Below are 21992 nucleotides of genomic sequence, written 5' to 3'. Positions count from 1 at the left end.
TTTCAATTACAGATTCCTGTCCTCACAGGCTACATTTAAGGTTTAGGTTAAATACAGTTCTTACATGGTCCATTCGTTGCTGCACAGAGCCTGGGAGCATTTAGCAGGGGCTGTACAAATATCCAGTACGGTTTGAGAAGGACCAGATAGAGAGGTGAACCTTATCCGAGATTAGAAACGCTTCCAAGTGCTTCACACAGAACTGCCTAATTTGAAGGTACGAAGGAGGTAAAGTGCCAGCTATTTTATTGCAGCGATCACAAAGTGAATGATCACTCAGCTGCTATCCTGTAGCCGTGCTTGGGGGAAGGAATGTCAGCTGGGATACTGGGACAACGCTCTACTCTTAAAATATGGCATTGTGGATCATCTGGGGTATCAATTAGGTAATAGGATGGCTCCCGTCAGGCAGGGATGAATGATGTGGGTTGAATCAGTAATCTGAAGCTTGCTTGTGCTGGGGGAATATCTGTAGAATAGTCCCCCATGAAAAACAGGATGGGGTAGAATCCAGGTTAGAGCAGTGTGTACAGGTGAAAGGGACAGAGTACTGAAGGGGGAACATTGAATACACTGTGTGCCATGAATAGGATGGAGCACACTTTGTACACAGTATGTGTAGTTAATGGATTAGATAGGATGCCTCTCCATCTGTGCATTGTTCTTATAAAGAGTTCTGTCTGCTGGTTAGACACTGTCACCGGGTCACATTTGCACAACCCAAATGTGTGCCTGTGACTAAGAGGTTTAAGATTAGGCCTATTCCATTTTAAGTTGTTTATTTATAAGGAAGTCTAGTGAGGGAACGGAAAGAATCCGAGCAACATCGTTACACAGACATTTTGAGCAACTCAGGGAAGCAAGAAAAATAAATAAAAGCATTTTCTGCCATAAGCCAGAGAGTCATCGGGAGCGTCAAGCTTTACAATAACAAGGACTTGTTCACATTGCAGACTGGGACATGGTTTCAGAATTTACCTATTACGGTGAATGCTTTTGGGTGTAACCAGGAGGGATGTGGCAAGGAGAGAAAATGCCCAAGTCAGCAGGAAAGGAGGAGCAAACGATATGGAGGAGAGAAAATGAGCATATGGAAGGAGAGAGTGGGATGTCAATAGACAGGATGGGAGATTGGGACAGTGGTCAAGTGGGGGGGGGGGGGACACGACACTGGGTGCAGAGCCACTTCCATAGAGAGGGAGGGGCAGAGTCTGTTGAGCTTAGTGGAGGAGATAGGAGAACGTGACTCTGCTGTGCCTTATTTTATTCGCGATAGTCACCCCTGCTTGCTGTTGTGACAATCTCTGGAAGAAAGCAGTAACAAACTGACCCAGATGTAGAAATGTACTAATAATCTGTATTGTAACAAGGATGAGACTGTACATTTAAACTGCACTCACACTGCAACTTAGGGCTGCCATGACGCCAGTGCCAGAGTCATACAAAACTCAGCTGGTGCAAAGTCAATCTGGAGTTGGGAGCCGATCCAACTCCAGGGAGTCCCAACATACTTCATTCTGTGTCGGGCTGGTGCCGGACAGATTCACTCCAAGAGTGGCACAAGGTGCAAGCGAGCATTTCAGTCCAAGCGTAGTGCAAATGCTGCCGGAGACACAGCCTGGCACTGACAATAGGAATGACATTTTGCTGGGAAAGACACCCCCTCTTTACAAATCCACCCTCACGGGACAGGCTTTACTCTCAAAGACACGCCTATCACCAGCAGTCCGGATGCAAGAAATGTTCACCTTTAGTTGAATGGAAGTTAACTGCAGTTCCATGGACTCCCTCACAGTGAAATTAACTTATTTACCTCCTCCTCCCCATTCCCACCTCACGTCTCTCCTCTCACTGTTGCTGTTCGGGAAGTTGAATCGTAGCACCAGCATCCGCAAATTGGGCCTTCCAGTAGTGAGGAGGAACATGGATTTAAATTTCAGAGCTTTGACAAAGATTCGTCCAGTCTGGAAACGTTTGCTCCATTCTCTCTCCGCAGAAGCAGTCGGACCTGCTGGGATTGTCCAGTGTTTTCTGTTTGTGTTTTAAATTTCAGGGTGGGTTCAAGGATTCCTTAATCTGCATCCACCCCATCTCCCGGGAACAATGACATAACCTAGGGAGCTGGAAATGACAGATCGGTGCTGGAAGGAGGCTGTGGCTATGCATTTAAAAACTATTCCCACCCCACATTAATGTGTTAACTTCAAAATAAACAAAAAAAACGAGGGCAGCTACTTTCTTACAATGTTGAAGGGTTGGCATTTGGTTAGAGAGCTAGGACACCGAGTCTCAACTCCCAGCAACCTTAGACTGGACAGGTGGATGGGGCAGGGGTTCTGGGAGGCAAGGGCAGACAGCAGAAATACCAGCAACAAACACAAAACACAAGCGCGCCACCTCCATTGCATCCCCCCCTCCCCCCCCCACAAGGTTGGGCAGCAGCCTCCAGTAAAAACCCCTCAAACAGCGACAGCTCCCCTTGCACAGAGCTGAACCATCTCTGTGAATAGTGAGGAAGCATAACACTGCAGACCAGCTCCTGATCCTTCGCAGAATTCTACTAACGAGGGGCTCCTGATGCCGGGGCAACGAAACGTGTCTTGTGCAGGACCGGCAATTCAAGCCATGGCCCAGGCTGGTCAGTGTGGCTCAGATCAGTGCCACAGTCAGTCCAAGGTGGGGCACGTCAGTCCCATGATCAGTCCAAGACGGAGTCCAGGTCGGGTCCACGATGAGTCTGAAATGAGGGTAAAGTTGGTCCCGCAGTCAATCCAAGGAGAGGTCCAGCCCCCCCCCCCCTAATCCTGAAACCATTTGCTTTTCTTCATGGGGCAGGAGGCAGGGTTTGCACCCAAGAGCTTCTTCTTGTACTGTTCGACCAGGGAGTTAAACCTCGTCTCCTCCTTGTTCCGTTCACGTTTGCCAGTCTTTGAGCCCTTAGGGTTTGAAAGGAGATTTTTTTTTTTTTATTTAAAAGGGTTGAAAGTATCTGAAGGTCCTTCGAAATATTTTACAAACAAGCAGGTTAATCTCCTAAACTCGCCTCCAACTCAAGCCTACGATAGGCCTCAGCAACCCTGGGGCAGGGTGAGGAATCCAGCCAGACATCACTCCTCGTACTTATCCGAAAAACTAAATGTTTTGTGCTTCCCCTCCACCCTCCCACTGCCTCTCCCTCACATCTACCGAAAGCCTGCACTCTGGCCAAGATACTATTTCCCAACACGTGGAGGCCCTGCAACTCCGAGATCTCACCAAAATCTCTACCTCATTCCCTGTTGAGGGCAGAGAGCGAGTGCTGGAGGTTGGAATAGACAAGCCAGATCGTGGCTGCACCCAACATCCTTATAGAAACTTCCAGAATGTTTCCACAGCAGAGTAGGGAATTCCAGCTAATTTAAACCTCCCTCCAATGCCGAGAGACACCGAGAGACAAATGAGGTGCCACCTCAGAGATCACCTAATGCAACATGAATCAACCCTGGGCTCGAGGAACCGGGTTCAATCCTGGACCAGGGTCACTGTCCGTGTGGAGTTTGCACATTCTCCCTGTGTCTGCGTGGGTCTCACCCCCACAACCCAAAGACGTGCAGGCTAGGTGGATTGGTCACATTAAATTGCCCCTTCATTAGGGAAAAAAGTAGCATTTGGGCACTCAAAATGTTTTTTAAATGGATCAACCCCGGGTTCTTCTTGGTCTCTCTCTTCCCTTCCCACAGAGCCCCCACGCCCAACAGACCCCCCCCCCCCCCCCCCCACACACACCTCCTTCCGATCCCTCACCTGTTTCTTGGGAAGTGCCTGCTTCACCACGACTGCATTCTTTACCCGCTCTGCTCGGCTTGGCTGGATTTTAACCTTCTGGGGCTGTGTTTGCAGCTGCTTCCCTTTATCCCGATTTCTGGGACAAGAAATGATTCAAACATTTCAGGTTAAAACCAACAAGCGGTGTGTGTGCGTGCGCGTGTGTGTGTTAATGATGCTGTTTATCCTCTGCCCTCCCTACCCCCCTTGTGCTCAGACCCCCAGCCGTGTGTCATAATCTTCGCACACTGCCAAAACAATTGGGGGAGGGGAAAGAGAGAGAGGAGAGAGAGAGAGAGAGGAGAGAGAGAGGGAGAGAGAGAGGGGAGAGAGAGAGGGGAGAGAGAGAGGGGAGAGAGAGAGGAGGAGAGGGAGAGAGAGAGGGGAGAGAGAGAGGGGAGAGAGGGGAGAGAAAGGGGGGAGAGAGAGAGGGGAGAGAGAGAGAGGGAGAGGGGGGAGAGAGAGACGGGGAGAGAGAGAGAGGGAGAGAGAGAGGGGGAGAGGAGAAGGGGGAGAGAGAGAAGGGGGAGAGAGAGAGGGAGGGAGAGGAGAGAGAGAGAGAGGGGAGAGAGAGAGAGGGAGAGGGGGGAGAGAGAGAGAGGGGAGAGAGAGAGACAGAGAGAGGGGAGAGAGAGAGGGGGAGAGAGAGAGGGGAGAGAGAGAGGGAGAAGAGAGGAGAGAGGGAGAGGAGAGAGAGAGGGGGAGAGAGGGAGAGGGGGAGGGGGGGAGAGAGAGAGGAGGGAGGAGAGAGAGAGGGAGGGGGGAGCGAGAGGGAGAGGGGGGAGCGAGAGAGGGGGGACAGAGAGAGGGGAGAGAGAGGGAGGGGGAGCGAGAGGGAGGAAGAGAGAGAGGAGGGGGGAGAGAGAGAGGGATGGGGGAGCGAGAGGGAGAGGGGGGGAAGAGTGAGAGTGAGAGAGAGAGAGAGAGAGAGAGAGAAAGAGAGATAGAAAGAGAGAGAGAGAGGGGGGGGGGGACCACGACCGGAGGTTGAGGTCCGCCCCAGCTGAGGCCAGCTATCTCGGCACTGACCAGTGACCATCAGCGGGATCCGGCCTCACCAGTTTCACCAACTGACCCTGTCTGAACATCGGCTGAAAAAGTCTCCACCAAGTTTCCAGACAGACTCCTTTCGCTGGTTTCACCCCACACCTTCCAACAGAAAAGGAACAAACGTGCAGTTCAAGGTATTTACATCAATTTTGATCACGGTTGAGACTCCTTTGTGCTATTCCCTACCAAGGACAGCGGGGTGGCGCAGTGGTTAGCACTGCTGTCTCACGGCGCTGAGGACCCAGGTACAATCCTGGCCCCGGGTCACTGTCTGTGTGGAGTTTGCACATTCTCCCCATGTCTGCGTGGGTCTCACCCCACAACCCAAAAAGATGTGCAGGGTAGGTGGATTGGCCATGCTAAATTGTCCCTTAATTGGGGAAAAAAAAAGAATTGGGTACTCTATATTTATTTATTTCCTCCCATTCTCTACACCCAGATTGTCCCACAGTCACACACCAGTCCAGCTCTGAGAAATGTGGGGCATTCACTCCATCAAAGGAGGGATGTGCAAAATTTATAACCTTGGTAAACAGCAGCAAGATCCTGTTCAAGCTGAGGGAAGAATTATACCTGGAGCACATTCCCTCAGCAGCAGTGGCTGCAGTGCTACCAAGTGCCACCAGAGGGAACCAACATCACCAGTAATACAGCCAAGCACAGGCCAGATATTCCAGATGTTATTGGTCTTTACACAAAATAGCACCTTTAACACGGCGAACGGTCTAAAGGAACTTCACAGGAGCACAATCAAATATAATTTAACACCGAGCCACGTATCACGACCAAACGTTTGATCAGGGTTAGGTTCTAAGGAGCATCTCAAAAGGAGCAAAAGTGCAGATGCAGAGAATCCCACACTCGGGAAGGCATTCCCAAACTTGGGGTCTGTCCAGCATAGCTGCCACTGCTGCAGCAAATAAAATGGGTGTTGCCCAGGAGGCCGGAATCCGAGGAGCTCAGATACCCAAGGGTTTTCAGACTAAAGGGGGCTATATAGATAATGGCGATTGCAGGGGGGTGAGCGTGTGAGGAAGGGGGGGGGGGGGGGGGGGGGGGGGTTGGGGTAACAAGGCCCTGGAGGGATTTGAAAACAAAGACAGGAATTTCACGACTGAGGCATTGTTTAACGGAGAGCTAATGTGGGTGAGTAAACACACAGTGATGGGCAAATAGATCCGGGGGTAAATTACAACGTAGGCAGCAGTGTTTGGGAGGAGTGTGCGTTTATCTCGGTACAGGGAGACTGCAAGGCTGGGTGTTGGTCAGGCGTGCGTTGGAATTGCCAAGTCATGGATGTGTGTTTCAGTAGGTGAGATATTCAAAATGTCTGATTCACATTGGGATACTGTGTGGATACTGCGTGGAGAGGATATTCCTCAAGGCTGTTGCACAGTGACGGTGCGTGGAAGTGAGACATTGGCTCATCCTTCTTTCCCCAGAAGCCTGGGCGCCCCCTTGGCTTCACTAATACCGTTCTGCTTCACTGATCCTCCCGGAGAACCTGCTGCACAAAGTGGGTGCAAATGTTCCCCCAACACACCTTCAGATAACTTATCTGGTCTCCTTTAAACTTGCGATACCAACCTTTCTGGTCATCTGGGTGTTACATGGGCCATTACAGTCCCGATGGCTCCGTGTAGAGTTGCAACTTGTGCTCAACAATTAGATGAACAACCAGTTTCATTGGTATTGCTTGAAGGATAAATGCTTACCGAGGAGAAATGTCCTTTTCTTGTTTACACTACCAATACAGAATCTTTCTAATAGCTAACTTGAATGAAGACCTCACGCCTGACAGTGCCCAGGGAGTGTCAGGGTTGTGGGACTGGGGCCTGAACCCACAGTCTCCCGATTTCGAAGCATGCTGCCTCCAAAATCATCCCGGCTAAATTTGTCAGCTTCCTTCACTGGGCAGGAAAACATTCAATTCAACCTCAAACGCTCGTTTCACAGACCCCGCCACCACATTCCAGCAAAGAAAACCGATTCCAACTCCCCTTCACCTTTCCTCGGAGCTGAAATTCCCAATTCCCGATATTGTCTTAGTTATTCCCTTTCTGGATGGCAACAACGGCCTTTACCTGCGGCACAGTGACCAAAGTTGCACACGCACAATTCAGACACCATCCCCTACAATTTTGTTCCTCTATATCCAGGAGCCTCAAGACCCATCATAACGCAATGAGTGCATTTAACTGAGTGACATGTGGCAAACAAGTGATTAAATTGTAGCCAAGTGTCCGACTCTGCCTCACGGCACCAACTGGGGTGTTGGACCTCGGCTCCATAGGGACTTTCCACAGGAAACTGGATGTGTATTTGAAGATTCGTGTAAAGGGCTGGGGAACTAAATTTGGAGAGTTCTTTCAAAGACTCAGTCTTCTGAGCTATAGGATTCCATGGCAACTTCCCGGGATAAATTCATACCGGATTTTGGGACCTCTGTGAGATGGCAGAGGCAGCACCTTCTTCCGCTTCTTGCCGTTGGCCAGCTCCACCTCCTCAACCTCAGGCTTGGTGCAAAATCCGGACCACGGCTTGTGGCCCTGTGAGGGGGTTTGGGGGCTAGTCTGCCGTTGGCCGCTTGGGCGTGCGGCAAGTTTCCCAGCCCGTCCCTGTGTGTTCGCTCCGGCTTTAGGCTGCTGCGTCTGCTGTCAGAGGAAGAAGCACAAAAGGATTTACAGACTTCCAGTCAACGACCGAGCTACTTGTTTTAAACGTTCAAATTTCAGTCAATCAAATCTGTTATTCCCAGAATGAAACTGTGGTTCGCAGTTGCTGTTCACCGAGCTACAGCTGTGTGACAGCTCCCTCCAGTGGCTCAAACTAGATGCAGCAGAATTTACATTATAAATTGAGCTCCAATTCAAACTGGACAATATGGTGCCAGAATCCCAGCGGGTTGAAGCTTTTATAGCAAAGTAATTGTGAAGGGAACGCAAGGAGGCTAACAAAGGGACATAGATATGTTAGGTGAGTGGGCAAAAATCTGGAATGGAGTATAATGTGAGCAACAGTCAACCTGTCCATTTTGGCAGCAGAATAAAAAAAGCTTATCACATTGGTGAGAGATTACAAAGCTCTGAGATACAGAAGGATCTGGGTGTGCTAGTGCATGAATCACAGAAGTCTTGTGTATACAGGTACAGCAAGTAATGGATGTTTCCACTAGTAGGAAAAACTAGAACCAGAGGGCACAGTTTCAAGACTAAAGGGACAATCCTTTAAAACAGAGATGAGGAGGAATTTCTTCAGCCAGGGATGGTGAATCTGTGGAACTCTTTGCCGCAGATGGCTGTGGAGGCCAAATCACGGAGTGTCTTTAAGGTGATTTTTCCTTGCCCACCGCATACAAATGAGGATCAGGAGTCAAGATGGATAGGTACTTGATTAATAAGGGGATCAGGGGTTATGGGGAAAAGGCAGGAGAATGGGGATGAGAAAAATATCAGCCATGATTGAATGGCAGAGCAGACACGATGGGCCGAGTGGCCTAATTCTGCTCCTATGTCTTATGGTCTTAATGCCAATGCTTATTGTGAGGTGAATGGATTACAAAAGTAGGGAGGTTATGCTTCAGATGTACAGGCCACATCTGGAGTATTGTGTATCATATTGGTCTTTTTTAAGGAAAGATGTAAATGTGTTTGAAGCAGTTCAGAGAAGCTTTGTTAGATTAATGCCTGGCATGGGTGGGTTATCTTTTGAGGAAAGGATGGACAGTCTAGGCCTGCATCCTATAGTGTTTAGAAAGGTAAGAGGTGCCTTGATTGAAATACAAGATCCTGAGTGGTCTTGACAGGGTGGAATCCAGAACTAAGGGTCAATGCCTAAAAATAAGGGGTCGCTCATTTAAGACAGAGATTGGGAGAAATGATTTATCGCCCAGAGGGAAGCAAGTCTCCAGAACGTTCTTCCTGAAAAGGCAGTGGAGGCAGAGTCTTTGGATATTTTTAAGGCAGAGGTGAATAGAGTTTTTGGGGGGGGGGGGGGGATTTGCAGGGAACTTAGGCAAGATTGCATTCACATAACACCTCATCACGTTCTCAGTATATGCCAAAGCGCTTCAATAGTGAAAACAGTTTTGTCCCACAGAATCAACGACAGGGTGCTTTGAAACATTAAGAAGCAGATTCAGTAAGTCCCAAGAGAATATTCTTTTGTTCGACAGAGAGAGAGAGAGAGAGAGAAAAAAGAGAGAGAAAGAGAAGAATGAGAAAGGGATAAAGAGCTAGCACAGGCATACTGTGTTCGAAGTTTCAATTATTAACCAAATAGCATTGACGAAATCTACTAAGCTCCACCCTACACACAATAAATTGACCACTAGTCTTCAAACGGAATAGGCAAGGTACAACCCCGTGCCTTTCTAAAACCCCCCCCCCCTCCAACACCCCAATACTAATCTGCCTTTTCAGTGTTGGAACTTCCCAGGACTGATGGTTACATTTGTGTACCTATCGTATGTCCTTATGTTATCCATGTATGGAACGATCTGCCTGGACTGTACGCAGAACAATACTTTTCACTGGGCCTCGGTACACGTGACAATAAATCCAAAATCATGCCCCAGTAGAGATTCCCTTACCAGATTACGCTGCAATCGCATTTCTTTGATTTTCAGCTTCCTCCGATCTTCCAGCGAGAACTCCACGATTGGCCTCTGTGTGAAATGTACAGAAGAATCAGATTAGGTACCCTGTGCAGATGCAACTTGGAATGCCACACACCTTGAATCAGTCCGTGCTGTGGGCCACCGAGGTGACTCCAGCATCAATAAAGTGAGATCTGCTGCCATCACCATTGGCCCCTTGTCTCACTGTGCTTAGACTGCTCTGTGCTGCTGGTGATGGGCAGGCAGGGAACTGGTGGAAGAAAAACTGGGAAGGTAAAATTTCATTTAGATTGTGCGCTTTGCTTTTCCCTCTTACATTCCTTAACCTGTCTCTCCTGAAAGAGCCGACTTCAGTTAATGTGGGGCAGTGCAGTGCCTCTCTCACTAGTGGCACTCTCTTACATGCACTGATATAGAATCAGTACGAAGACATTCACACCCCAACCTGTCTCCCACAACCTGCAGAAATTACCCCTCTTCAATTTACATCAAATACTCATTTGAAATCCCTATGGAATCTGCTTCCACCGCACTCAGGTACCGCATCCCAGATCTTAACTGGTTGTGCAGAATGACCCTTCGAGTTCTTTTCCCAATTAAATCTATAAGCTCTGGTTACTGATTCACTCACCAGAGGAAACAGTTTCTTCCCATGTACATCCCAAAAAATCTGTGCTCACAGGATATTTTGGGGTATTGCAGACAGGAGCCAGTGTATATGATCCGGAGTAAGAATCCCATTCCTAACCAGGAATACCCAGAATAATAGAACCTCATGCAGCAAAGGCGGAACATAGAACCCTGGATCATTCTGGTCAGCACTTGGCTTAGTGTGCAGAACACTGCCGCCAGGCGATGGAGGTTTACACAGCTCTCCTGCTCTTCCAAGGCATTTTCTGACTGCCCCACACCATCATGCACCGTCCAATATTAGGATGTACCTGAACTCAGCAACTTCCCCCAACAGCACAACAGGAGGGTCAACTCAGCCAATTCTGGGATTTTCTTTTCCCTCCCTCTGCTTCTGCTGCTGAATCAGGCAAAGCAAACTCTACTACGGCCAACACGCTACCTGACATGCAACATTTCTCCTTTTGGAACAACACCATTCTGACGGAGACCACCAATTTACTGGCCCAGCATCAATATAGAGCAGTATGTGTGTCGGAGGGAATGGGTGAATTGTTGGAGGATGCTTTGGAACCGTCTCCTAGTAGCAAGTATTCATACCTAGGAGTTGATCAAAGTTGTAAGCCTGATGGGAACAGACATTGAGACCACGACTGCCCAAGTCCATTTCATACAGCCAGCATACAGAGATTTTAACCCAGTCTATCTGGGCTGCAGTTGGACATTGATCTAAGAGGTGAGGGGCTAGTAGTTAATCTGCTACAATACCCAAAAACCTTTGTGGACGTAACTTGAGATACTTCACTGGTTGAGAGAAAAGTTATAACGTTACTTGGTGCTGCCCCAGACTAAAAGGCATTGGTCAAAACCCAGTGCTCCCACTACTGCCACCTAATCTGATTTGTTGCACTGACACACCAGACATTCACCTTCTCTGGTCCAAAGACTTCCGGGTTATTGTTCAGGAAGCGCAGAGCTGTCAAGGAGTGGCTGTGTTCTGTGAACTCCACGAACCCATAGCCCAGAGAGCGCCCGTCCACCTTTGTCTTCGCTGTCCGCAAGTCCCGCATGATCCGACTCTAAAGGGAAAACAGGAAACGTCATTAGCTGGCTGCAGAACACAGCTCGTCCAGTGAACAGGTATATCTGCCCTGCGTCCTCATTCAGACCATGACCCATTCACCAATCACACCCTGTGCTGACTGAACTAGATTGGCATCGGATCTGGTAACACCACAATTTTAAAATTCTCATCTGGTTTTCAAATCATCTAAGCCTCAAACAATGTTCTGCACCTTTATAACCGACTCCAACCCACCAACCTTCTGTATTCCTCCAATTCTGGTCCTTGCAAGTCCTCAGTTTCCATCGCTCCACCATTGGTGACCATGCTGTCAGCTGCCAAAGCTCTAACCTTTGGAATTCCCTCTGTAAAACTCTCTGCTTCTTTCTCCTCATTTAAGAAGCTTCTTTAAACCCAATTCTTTGACCAAATATTTGACTATCTGCCCTAATATATTATGTGGGTTCGAGTTAAATTGTTCCATAAAGCTTCATATTGGGACAATTTAGTTTAAAAGGTGCTATATAAATGCAAAATCGGCTTGGACCACACCCCCCCCCCCCCCCCCCCCCCCATTTGTTCAAGTAGTACAGTCAATCTATTGACTGAAAATAGAACCAACTTTCTTTTAGAATTGCAAGTTGATGCAGCTGTATGTAGACAGGTCAACTTTCAAAACAAATGTACTTCAAAAAATACTTTATTAATGCAGGGGCAAACATCTCTGGAATCTGTGTCTCTAGATTCTGACTTGCAACAACCTATCAATCTTCAAAGTTCCCCCTAACCACAAAAAACAAAAAAAAATAAACTCTGGATGACCTATTGTAGATTATAAATTATATTAAGAGCCCCCCCCGGCTCTTAAAACAGGCACAACTATCATCCCAGCAGCAGCAGAGTGTATTGTACGGCAATGATGGTCTCAGCCCTTTAAACCAGGTATCATTTCTGACTGAGAGCGGTATCGTTCGCAGATCTGCCAGCATTAACAAAATGACAGACAGCAGCCCACAAGCGGCAAGAACCCCCCACCCCACTCGTTCTTACCTCCTTTATCCGCACACCCTTCGTGCCCGCGGCCTGTAAACAGAGCTTGCGGAGCTGCTGGTCAGTCACCGACTTCGGAATGTTGTGGATGCACAGCCTCGTTGGTGAGACAAAGATATTTACGTCTTTCAGCTTGTGACGCTTCAGCTCCTCGAACTAAACACAGAACAAGAGCAATCAAGGGATCAGATAACAACGCACAAGTCAGGCTCCCGTCATTCAGCAAATATTCATGCAGCTCCCTCTTGAACTTGCTGACCCCCATCACCAGCCTTAGGAAATCTACTCCAAACACTCACTGTGTGAAGTGAGTAAATCTGGACCTGCTTGTTTATCATTCCCTCTTCCCAGCTTGGGTACGCTGCCCCCTTTTATTTCATAATCTTTATTGTCACAAGTAGGCTTACATTAACACTGCAATAAAGTTACTGTGAAAATCTCCTAGTCGCCACATTCCAGTCGGCCTGTTCGGGTACACAGAGGGAGAATTCAGAATGTCCAAATTACCTAACAAGCACGTCTTTCGGGACTTGTGGGAGGAAACCGGAGGAAACCCATGCACACACGGGGAGAACGTGCAGACTCCGCACAGACAGTGACCCAAGCCGGGAATCAAACCCGGGTCCCTGGAGCTGTGAAGCAACAGTGCTAACCACTGTGCTACCATGCTGCCCGCCCCCCCCCCCCCCCTCCCCCCTCCCCCCTCCCCATGGTGAAATAGGACACTTAGCACTTGTTACAATTGCTGGTATGGCCTGTCCTAAACCGTACATATTGCTAAAAGCCCCGGTTGAAACAATTATCTCCACGTCTCCAGTAAGAATCAGTAGCCGGGAGCAAAAAGGATGAAGAAAAAAAGAAAATGGGCAACCGTATTGAAAGAAACGGAGATCAATGTTGTCATTCCATTTCTATTTATATTCTGAAGGATGGCCAGATAACTCACCCGTGTTCTCTTGGTAATGTCTGTGGCACTCATGCCCTCTGCCGATTTCATCCCAGCTCGAATCACTGCAATGAATGGGAAAGGGGTAATCTGTAATCCAATCCCATCGCTGGAGAGCCAGACATAGTAAGCATAGGCCACAGATACAACGCCCCACACTGGCGATTTATACTCTAACTTCACTTCTCTAAAGGCTTCAATATTTTTCCTAATGTGTGTGTCTTACGCCCAACAACCCCTTGTGGTCAAGCATTCCAGTAATTCCATTGCATGAAAATTCCACTTAACCCCTGCCATCCCAATCACCGATCATCAATTTCCATTTTGGTTTGAGGGTTGTGTAAAGTGCAACCAGAGCTAGGAAGCATCTGCTCCTTACAAGTGAGAAAGAATGGATTATATTGATGCCTTTCACAACCTCAGGATATCTCAACATGCTCACAGCCAATTAAATGCTATTTGTAAGGGCAGCAGGGTGGCAGAGTGGTTAGCACTGCTGCCTCACAGCTCCAGGGACCCAGGTTCGATTCTGGCCTCGGGTCACTGTCTGTGCGGGGTCTGCACGTTCTTCCCTTGTCTGCGTGGGTTTCCTCCGGGTGCTCCGGTTTCCTCCCACAGTCCAAAGATGTGCAGGTTAGGTGGATTGGCCATGCTAAATTGCCCTTTAGTGTCCAAAATGTTAGATGGGGTTATCGGGATAGTGTGGAGGCGTGGGCTTTATTAGGGTGCTCTTTCCCAGGGCCAGTGCAGACCCAATGGGCCGAATGGCCTCCTTCAGCACTGTAAATTCTATGCTTCTAAGTGGAAATATGTCAGCCAATTTGTACAGAGCACGGTCCCACAAACTCTATAAGATAATGGCCAGATGGTCCGTTTCACTCAGGTTGATTGAGGGAAACCAATCCTTACGGCACTGGGATTAACTCCCCTGCTTTTGTTCCAGGGGATATTTTACATCACCTGAAAGGGCAGAAGGGTCTGTAGTTTAGTGTCTGAATCAAAAGACAGCACCTCTGATAGTGCAGTATTCTCTCAGCATTGCACCGCCTGCATTATGCGCTCAAGCCTCTGGAGTGGGACTTGATCCATGACCCTCAGACTCAGGAAGTGAAGTGCTCCCCACTGAAGCACAGATCAACATCTGATTAACCGAGGTGCATTGTACAAGGAAATGAATCCTCCTGACCAAACCCCTGCCCAAAATACTTACAACCCTCTCGAGCCAGGTACAGGTTCCGTGTTCCAGACGGCTTGCCCGACTTCTTCTGGGCAAGTTTCTTGGCCTCTTCGCGACTGACCGCCAAGGTCACAATCAGCTTCCGCCCATCCAGCAACAGGCCTCCCCTCTAAAAGTCAATGCACGTGGTTTATGCCATGACATCCATGGACAAAGCCGTAGAAAGGCAAGAGTAAATACAATCATGGCCGACACTGATATGCACCACCTCGAGCACAGCAATATGCCTCAAATATTCAGACAGCAGATTGTGGGAAAGTGGTGGCCTAATGGTAATGTCACTGGACTAGTGATCAAGAATACCAGGTAATATTCTGGAGCATGAGTTCAAATCACACCACAGCAAGCGATGGAATTGGAATTCAATCAGAAATGTAGTCTCGGTAATGGTGACCATGAAATCATACCAATCTGTTGTGTAAAGCCAATCTGACTCACTAAGATCCTTTTGGAAAGGAAATCTGCCTCAAACCTGGTCTGAATTACATGACCCCAGGCTCACTACCCTCCATTAAAGTCTCCCTTGCTGACGTCTGGGGGCTCGAGTGAAAATTGTGTGAGCTGACCATCAGACTTGTCAAGCAACAACCTTTCATAGTCATACTCACAGAATCATCTCCTACAGTTAATCACCCAGATACCACCCCTGGGTGTGTCCTGCCCCATTGGCACGACCGAGGTGGCAGCAGAACAGTAATTACAGTCAGGAAAGGGGGATGTCCTAGGAGTCCACAACATTGACTCTGGAACCCATGATATCAGGTCAAACATGACATGGGAGAACGTGCAAACACCACACGGACAGTGACCCAGGACCGACCCCGGGTCCTCAGTGCCGTGAGGCAGCAGTGCTAACCATTGCGCCACCGTGCTGTCCCTGTACCCCTCTTAGTATATTCCCATTTATTGTGAACTCCCTATAACTGTTTGACCTCCCTAAATGCATGACCTCACACGTCTCTGTGTTAAATTCCATCTGCCACTTTATTGCCCACTCCACCAACCCATCTGTATAATTTTGGTAATTTTGGAGATTATAGCTATCCTCTGCACTGTCCACCACTCGGCAAATCTTTGTGTAGTCTGCAAATTCCCCAATCATGTCCCCCACGTTCACGTCCAAATCGTTAATTTATAACAGACAGTCAGGGCCTCAACACAGAGCCCTGTGGAACACCACTTGAAACAATTTCTATGTGCAAGGGCAGCCATCGACAATTTGTTTCCTGTTACTAAGCCATCGTTTTATCCAGTTTGCCACCATTACCCTCTATCCCATGGGCTTTTCCTTTTTTGACCAATCTGCCATGTGCGACTTTGTCAAAACCCTTGCTAAAATCCATGTACACACCATCCACTGCACTACCTTCATTAACCCTTCTTGTCACTTCCTCAAAGATTCAACCAAATTTGTGAGGCAAGACAAATCCATGCTGACTAGCCCATGCCTTTCTATGTGACAGTTATCCTATCTCTCAGGATTGATTTTACTAATTTGCCCACCACCGATGTAAGATTAACTGGCCTATAATTGTTCTAAAGAGGAGATTCTCACCTCGCTCTGGCTCTCTGCTGCCTCCACACACTGTTGTGCCGACTCCTTCGTCATAAACTGGGCAAAGGCACAACCTGCAACAGGTGGGAATCAAGAGGGGATGAGACATAAAAGGTCAAACAGCACACATCAGCTTCTCTCCCCCAAGTACAGAACCATAAACACTATTAATGGGCACTTAGTGTAAGCTGTGCCCTGCACAGTGTCATAAACCTATCTTCCAGTTGCACAGTTACTGACCATCAATGGAGGAATAAAGAGATTCTGGAAGAAAAAAATGATACTTCCAGTGTCCAACATTATGGGACATTGCTCTGTATGCTACCAGTCTTGTTGAAGTGGGTAGCAACCATGCCACTGTGTCAGGTCATGGGTTTAAGACCCAGGCCATGGCTTGAGCAGATAACCTAGGCCAATATTCCAGCACAGAAATGCCACTGCCGCATTCAGAGATGAGATGTTAGTTATACAGGCATCAAAAACTTCAAAATCGTTCATGTGGAACTTGAACAGGTCTTTTGATTATGAGGTGAGCCACACAGGTCCTTTTTTCATATACCAGCAGGATTGAGGAGATGGTGATCAGGACCATGACCCCTGGCTAATTATTCCTTCTTTAACCCAGGTTCAATGAGGCCAATAATAGCAACCCCCCCCCCCCCAACTGCAATCAACACATTACAGAGCAGCAGTTGAAGTTGGTTTGTGTGGCCTCCACGCAAACTCCCAAGAGCCTTCTGGTATCTACTTCTCTACACAACACTGGATGGACTGACTGCAATTACAAACAAGAATTTGTTGCAATGTAGAGCTCCGTGCCTCACCCTTGGAGTGTTCTGTATCATGGTGCAGGACAAGACGAACAGACTTCAGGTCTCCAAACTGCTCCAACATCTCCCCCAGTGCATCTTCCTCAGTGTCAAAGGACAGATTCCTGCAGGTGAAATTGAGGAAAGTAGGAAATCAGATAAATCAGTAGAGCACATGGAAAAGCCAGCTGGTAACAAATAAACAGGTAAAAACCTAGATAAATTAAATAGTACAGACGGAATTTAATCCTGAGGGTGGTGCAGATACATAAATGCAGCTTAACACACACAGAGATTCATCAACAAATGACCAGAGACTCTAGATGGATCCACTAGTTGAGAGATAAGAGGACCAGTAACTCTTCGCCTCTCTCCACTTGAAGTGTGGAACTGACAGGCAGGCACATTCCTCAGGAACATGAAGAATGAGGTGCGGGCACAACCCTTGAAATAATCAGACACGTGAGACAAGGGCACTCCATAACACAGTGCCAGAAACTGAGGCTTGGTCCCTAAGGGATTAAACATACACATTGGGCAATCAGAATGACACGCGTATACCACAAGTGATCAGAGAGGGTGGGGTATTGGCCCTTGGGAGGGTCAAAAGGACCAAGAAACAGCTCTGGCCCAAGTGAAATCCTCTGCCTCAGAGTCCATTTCCCTGCTCCCCCCCCCCCCCCCCCCCCCCCCCCGACTAGGTACACAAGCACCACTCCCACATCAAAAAGATATGATCAGCTGCATCAATGTTCCTGGATGGTCAGCAAGTTTCTTTGTTCTTTGGACTTTCTGCAGTTGATCAGAAACTTGCAACAAGGCAGCAGTGGTACTTGAACATTTGCTTTACTGTATCTCATTAGCAGGGAGGTTAGAGATCAATGGGATAAAACTGCTTTTAGATTGCCCACAGGCTCCCTGTACACCACCACCTCCTTAGAAACCATTTCTGGCCTGACCTGATGAAGACTGTCCGCCCTTCGTGAACATCCACTGGATGATTGGACTTTCCCAACTTGTTTTTCTTCACGGGCTTTTCATCTGAAGGAAAAAGATGGAACTGTTTGAAGATCATATGCCCCTTAGGGTGCAAACTCTAGACAACCTACTTGCCCTCCACTATCTGAAAAGGCTCCAAATTTCACCAATTATTAGAAAATGTTTGCGTGGGGCTTAAACTCCTCGCTCACCCTCATCATCTTCCGACTCCAGATTACTATCCTCTGAACCTTCTTCACTTGACGCATCTTCATCATCGCCAATTTCATCATCGGAATCCTCTGTCACGTCCTCCTCCTCCCTAATTATTGATCTGAAATGCAAAGTACACTGATCAGAATTAATTCGGAGCATTCCACAATGATGAGCATTCCACAACTGAATGGCTTGTGCGGGGTGGAAACAACGATACCCGTTAGCTGGGCTCAGTGGTCTGCTTGCATTTTGTAGACAACAGATAAAGCGTGGTTCTGTGGCTGAAACTGACCCAAGAACGAGCAACAATAGTCATTATAGCATAATATCCATACGGGGGCTCAGACGGTTCTGGGTTCAAGTCCTACTCCAGAGACCCGAGCACATAAATGTTTGATTGCCACTTAGCCTTATATAGACCAGGGAATACAAGCAAAGTCCATGCAGCCCATCTCAATTTAACCTTTTTTTTAAGCTGTGGAATCTTTCTGGTCAATCTGCACATGTAATTCCGGAATCATAGGATTTAAAGCACAGAAATAGGCCATTCAACCCAACGATTATAAGTCAGTGTTGATGATCCACACAGGTCTCCTCCCACTCTACTTCATCTAATCCTATCGGCATATCCTCCGATTACTTTCTCTCATGTTCGTATCTAGCTTTCCTTTGAATGCAACAGTATTATTTCCCCCCCCATTATTCCTGGGGGCGTGTTCCACATTCTGGGTAAAAGCAACCCTGCTGAATTGGAGTGGGCCAGAGGAAACTTTTAGTTTTAAACATAGCAAGTTGTTGTGGTCTGGGAAGTTGTTGCGATCTGGAAATCTCGGTCTCAAGGGTGGTGGAAACAGATTCAATAGTAACCAGCAAAAAGAGAACTGGATAAATATTTGGAAGGGGGAAAAATATCGAGGAATGATGAAACAGCAGGTGAATGGGATCAGTTAGATAGCGCTATTAAAGGCAAGATGGATCAAATGTTCTATGTCTGTGCTGTATGTCACTGTTTCCCCAGGACACTCATGCCCTTAAACTACTGCATTTGCATGGTTCTGGATTCTTCATTCGTGCACAACAGAAATGTCCTGACGTATATCGGGGTGCAGAATCAAGGATAAATATAGTGGTTAATCATTCCCGCAGCCCCTTAATCTGACAGTGCCCAATACCATTTGACCAATCAATCTGCCACTTAACAGGACCTAACCCAGTGACTCAGTTGGTAACATTAATCTATGCGGCATTGAGCCAAACAGGCCCTCAAGTTTGATTCTCAAGTTTGTGGACTCGCGATTCAGCTGGGCAGCAACATGCCTGAAGCAACCAGATCCCAGTGCCTCTGGGCTCAGGCCTGGGGTGGGGAAATGAGCGAATCAAAGATTCAGGATGCCTCCTGTTGTAAACTGCTACCTGGATAAGGTATTTGGAAATCCAGTAGGGTGCATGCGACTGTACTGGCCCCTACCAGTTCACCGCTACTCAATATCTTTTATAATCACATACCGCAAGTTAGCACCTTCAGAAAGGAGAGCTATTGGCCAGCCCCCTCCTGCACCCAGCAGGAATAGCTGCCAAACAGCTCAGGGCATTAGTTCTTGGCATGAGGACTAACGTATGCTCCATTACCCCTTCTTGGTCGCCACTTTCTGCTGTGGAGTTGGTTTCGGTTCCTCAGTCGATCGTTTTTCTTCCTGGTCCCCAGAGTCCTCGTCATCCTCTTCCTCGCTCTCTTCATCATTATCTGCAACTTGATCGGTTTCTTTATCCTCAGCTCCTGCCATTAATGGTCACAAATCAGCATTGAGACACACATTGGCCAAAATCCATACCCTGACTCCCACCAAGTCCCATTCACGCATCACCGCCTTTGCTCACTGATGGACGCTGGCTCTGGCAATGTCTCCATTTTAAAAATCTTATCCTAGCTTTCAAATCCATCCATGGCTTTGGCCTTCCCCACCTCAGTAACCAAGATGTCTCTACCCTCTAGTTCTAGTTTCTTGTGCTTCCCCCACTTACTTCACTCCACTATTTGCAGCCATTCCTTCAGCTGCCTAGCCCTAAGCTCTGGAATTCGCTCCCTAAATTTCTTTGTCTCTCTCTCCCCTCCTCCTAGATGCTCCTCAAAGCCTATCCCAGTGACTAGGTTTCTGTCCGAATTGCTTATGTGTCCCGGTGTCAAATTATATTGACCATGCTTCACTGGAAAGTCCTGGGATTCTATTTAGTTAAAGTTGCTATAGATACAAGTTGATGTTGTAGGCAACCAACTCCAAGGCAAGCTGCCAAGAATGGAACATTCTAGAGAAATACCTCCCTACCCCAAAAAGTAACCAAATGGGAAAATCCCAGGACATCAGTAACCTACAGTCAGCTGTTCCAGTTACCTGTACTCTTAATCTTCGCTGTTGCTGTATACTTGTCCTTTGCCACTGCCCAGTCCACTGCCACAGGACGACCTAAATGAATAACAAGGACATCAGGAATAATCAGTTACTCCCCCCACCCATTAGTGCAAAAGCTCACAGCTGTGGGACCCCTCCCCAATGTCACCACACATCACACCCTCCCATTCCCACCTTCACCCACAGGTTGTTGAATTGCCTCATTACCCTTGATCTCCTTCAGGTTCATTCCCTTCAATGCTTTGCCAGCCTCCAGAAGGTTCTTAAGTTGAACAAATGCAAATCCTCGCATCTTCCCATCTGAGAGAAAAAAAGGAAATATGCAAAACATTCAGAAACGCGAAGCCTGAGTTGCAAAAGATCGCATCAAACATAATGCCTCGTTAATGGAGAGAAAGCACCTGGTGCCTCCCCTCTGTGCTTACAGAATACCTTTGGAACATAGAGGAATTCACTTAGCCACCTCATACAGGAGTCAGAACGGCTGTGACCACTGGCACGGGAGGGAGAGACAGCCACTGGCACGGGAGGGAGAGACAGCCACTGGCATGGGAGGGAGAGACAGCCACTAGCACGGGAGGGAGAGACAGCCACTGGCATGGGAGGGAGAGACAGCCACTGGCACGGGAGGGAGAGACAGCCACTGGCACGGGAGGGAGAGACAGCCACTGGCACGGGAGGGAGAGACAGCCACTGGCACGGGAGGGAGAGACAGCCACTGGCACGGGAGGGAGAGACAGCCACTAGCACAGGAGGGAGAGACAGCCACTGGCATGGGAGGGAGAGACAGCCACTGGCACGGGAGGGACAGCCAGCCACTGGCACGGGAGGGAGAGACAGCCACTGGCACGGGAGGGAGAGACAGCCACTGGCATGGGAGGGAGAGACAGCCACTGGCACGGGAGGGAGAGACAGCCACTGGCATGGGAGGGAGAGACAGCCACTAGCACAGGAGGGAGAGACAGCCACTGGCACGGGAGGGAGAGACAGCCACTAGCACAGGAGGGAGAGACAGCCACTGACATGGGAGGGAGAGACAGCCACTGGCACGGGAGGGACAGCCAGCCACTGGCACGGGAGGGAGAGACAGCCACTGGCACGGGAGGGAGAGACAGCCACTGGCATGGGAGGGAGAGACAGCCACTGGCACGGGAGGGAGAGACAGCCACTGGCATGGGAGGGAGAGACAGCCACTAGCACAGGAGGGAGAGACAGCCACTGGCATGGGAGGGAGAGACAGCCACTGGCACGGGAGGGAGAGACAGCCACTGGCACGGGAGGGAGAGACAGCCACTGGTACAGGAGGGAGAGTCAGCCACTGGCACGGGAAGGAAGAGTGAGCCATTTTTTTGGCTCACCGTCCCACCGAGAGCTGGCGTGATGGCAGAACCAAAGGGTGGTTGCTGTCAGCACAGAAACTTCACACCTTTGGCGCCCGTTCCAATCTTTGGCGGCCATTCCAATTTTCTTGCACCGTGAAAATTGGTAATCAGAGGTATCGAAAAAGGCGGCTAATAGTGGTCCGGTGGGAAAATTTTGCACCCCTTTCCCCCAACCCAACACCAGAGTGTAATTTTCACGTCACCAACCATGGCCAGTGAAAGGCAGGAGTGACCATTGTCAACTTT

General features: G+C 48.5%; 1 protein-coding gene across 2 annotated transcripts in view; it reads right to left on the bottom strand.

The window, feature by feature from the left end:
• Window positions 1-1337: 1337 nt before the first annotated feature.
• The window catches only part of rbm28 (RNA binding motif protein 28), a 35766-nt gene continuing 15111 nt past the window's right edge, over window positions 1338-21992 (bottom strand). The window contains exons 5-19 of one of the 2 annotated variants that reach the window (XM_038811721.1): window positions 20572-20664; window positions 20347-20418; window positions 19586-19733; window positions 17953-18074; window positions 17722-17803; window positions 16778-16887; window positions 15954-16027; window positions 14372-14507; window positions 13162-13226; window positions 12216-12371; window positions 11032-11181; window positions 9446-9520; window positions 7285-7505; window positions 3784-3901; window positions 1338-2936 (exon numbers count right to left, since the gene is read on the bottom strand). In XM_038811721.1, coding sequence (XP_038667649.1) covers window positions 2799-2936; window positions 3784-3901; window positions 7285-7505; window positions 9446-9520; window positions 11032-11181; window positions 12216-12371; window positions 13162-13226; window positions 14372-14507; window positions 15954-16027; window positions 16778-16887; window positions 17722-17803; window positions 17953-18074; window positions 19586-19733; window positions 20347-20418; window positions 20572-20664 — 1760 coding nt within the window. In that variant the 3' untranslated portion in view covers window positions 1338-2798. Of the gene's footprint in view, window positions 2937-3783; window positions 3902-7284; window positions 7509-9445; window positions 9521-11031; window positions 11182-12215; window positions 12372-13161; window positions 13227-14371; window positions 14508-15953; window positions 16028-16777; window positions 16888-17721; window positions 17804-17952; window positions 18075-19585; window positions 19734-20346; window positions 20419-20571; window positions 20665-21992 lie in introns of both variants that reach the window. The other variant, XM_038811720.1, reaches the window with a different exon arrangement.

This window comes from Scyliorhinus canicula, chromosome 11, assembly GCF_902713615.1.
Source record: "Scyliorhinus canicula chromosome 11, sScyCan1.1, whole genome shotgun sequence".
Taxonomy (NCBI): domain Eukaryota; kingdom Metazoa; phylum Chordata; class Chondrichthyes; order Carcharhiniformes; family Scyliorhinidae; genus Scyliorhinus; species Scyliorhinus canicula.
This window is presented reverse-complemented; position numbering and strand designations above follow the sequence as displayed.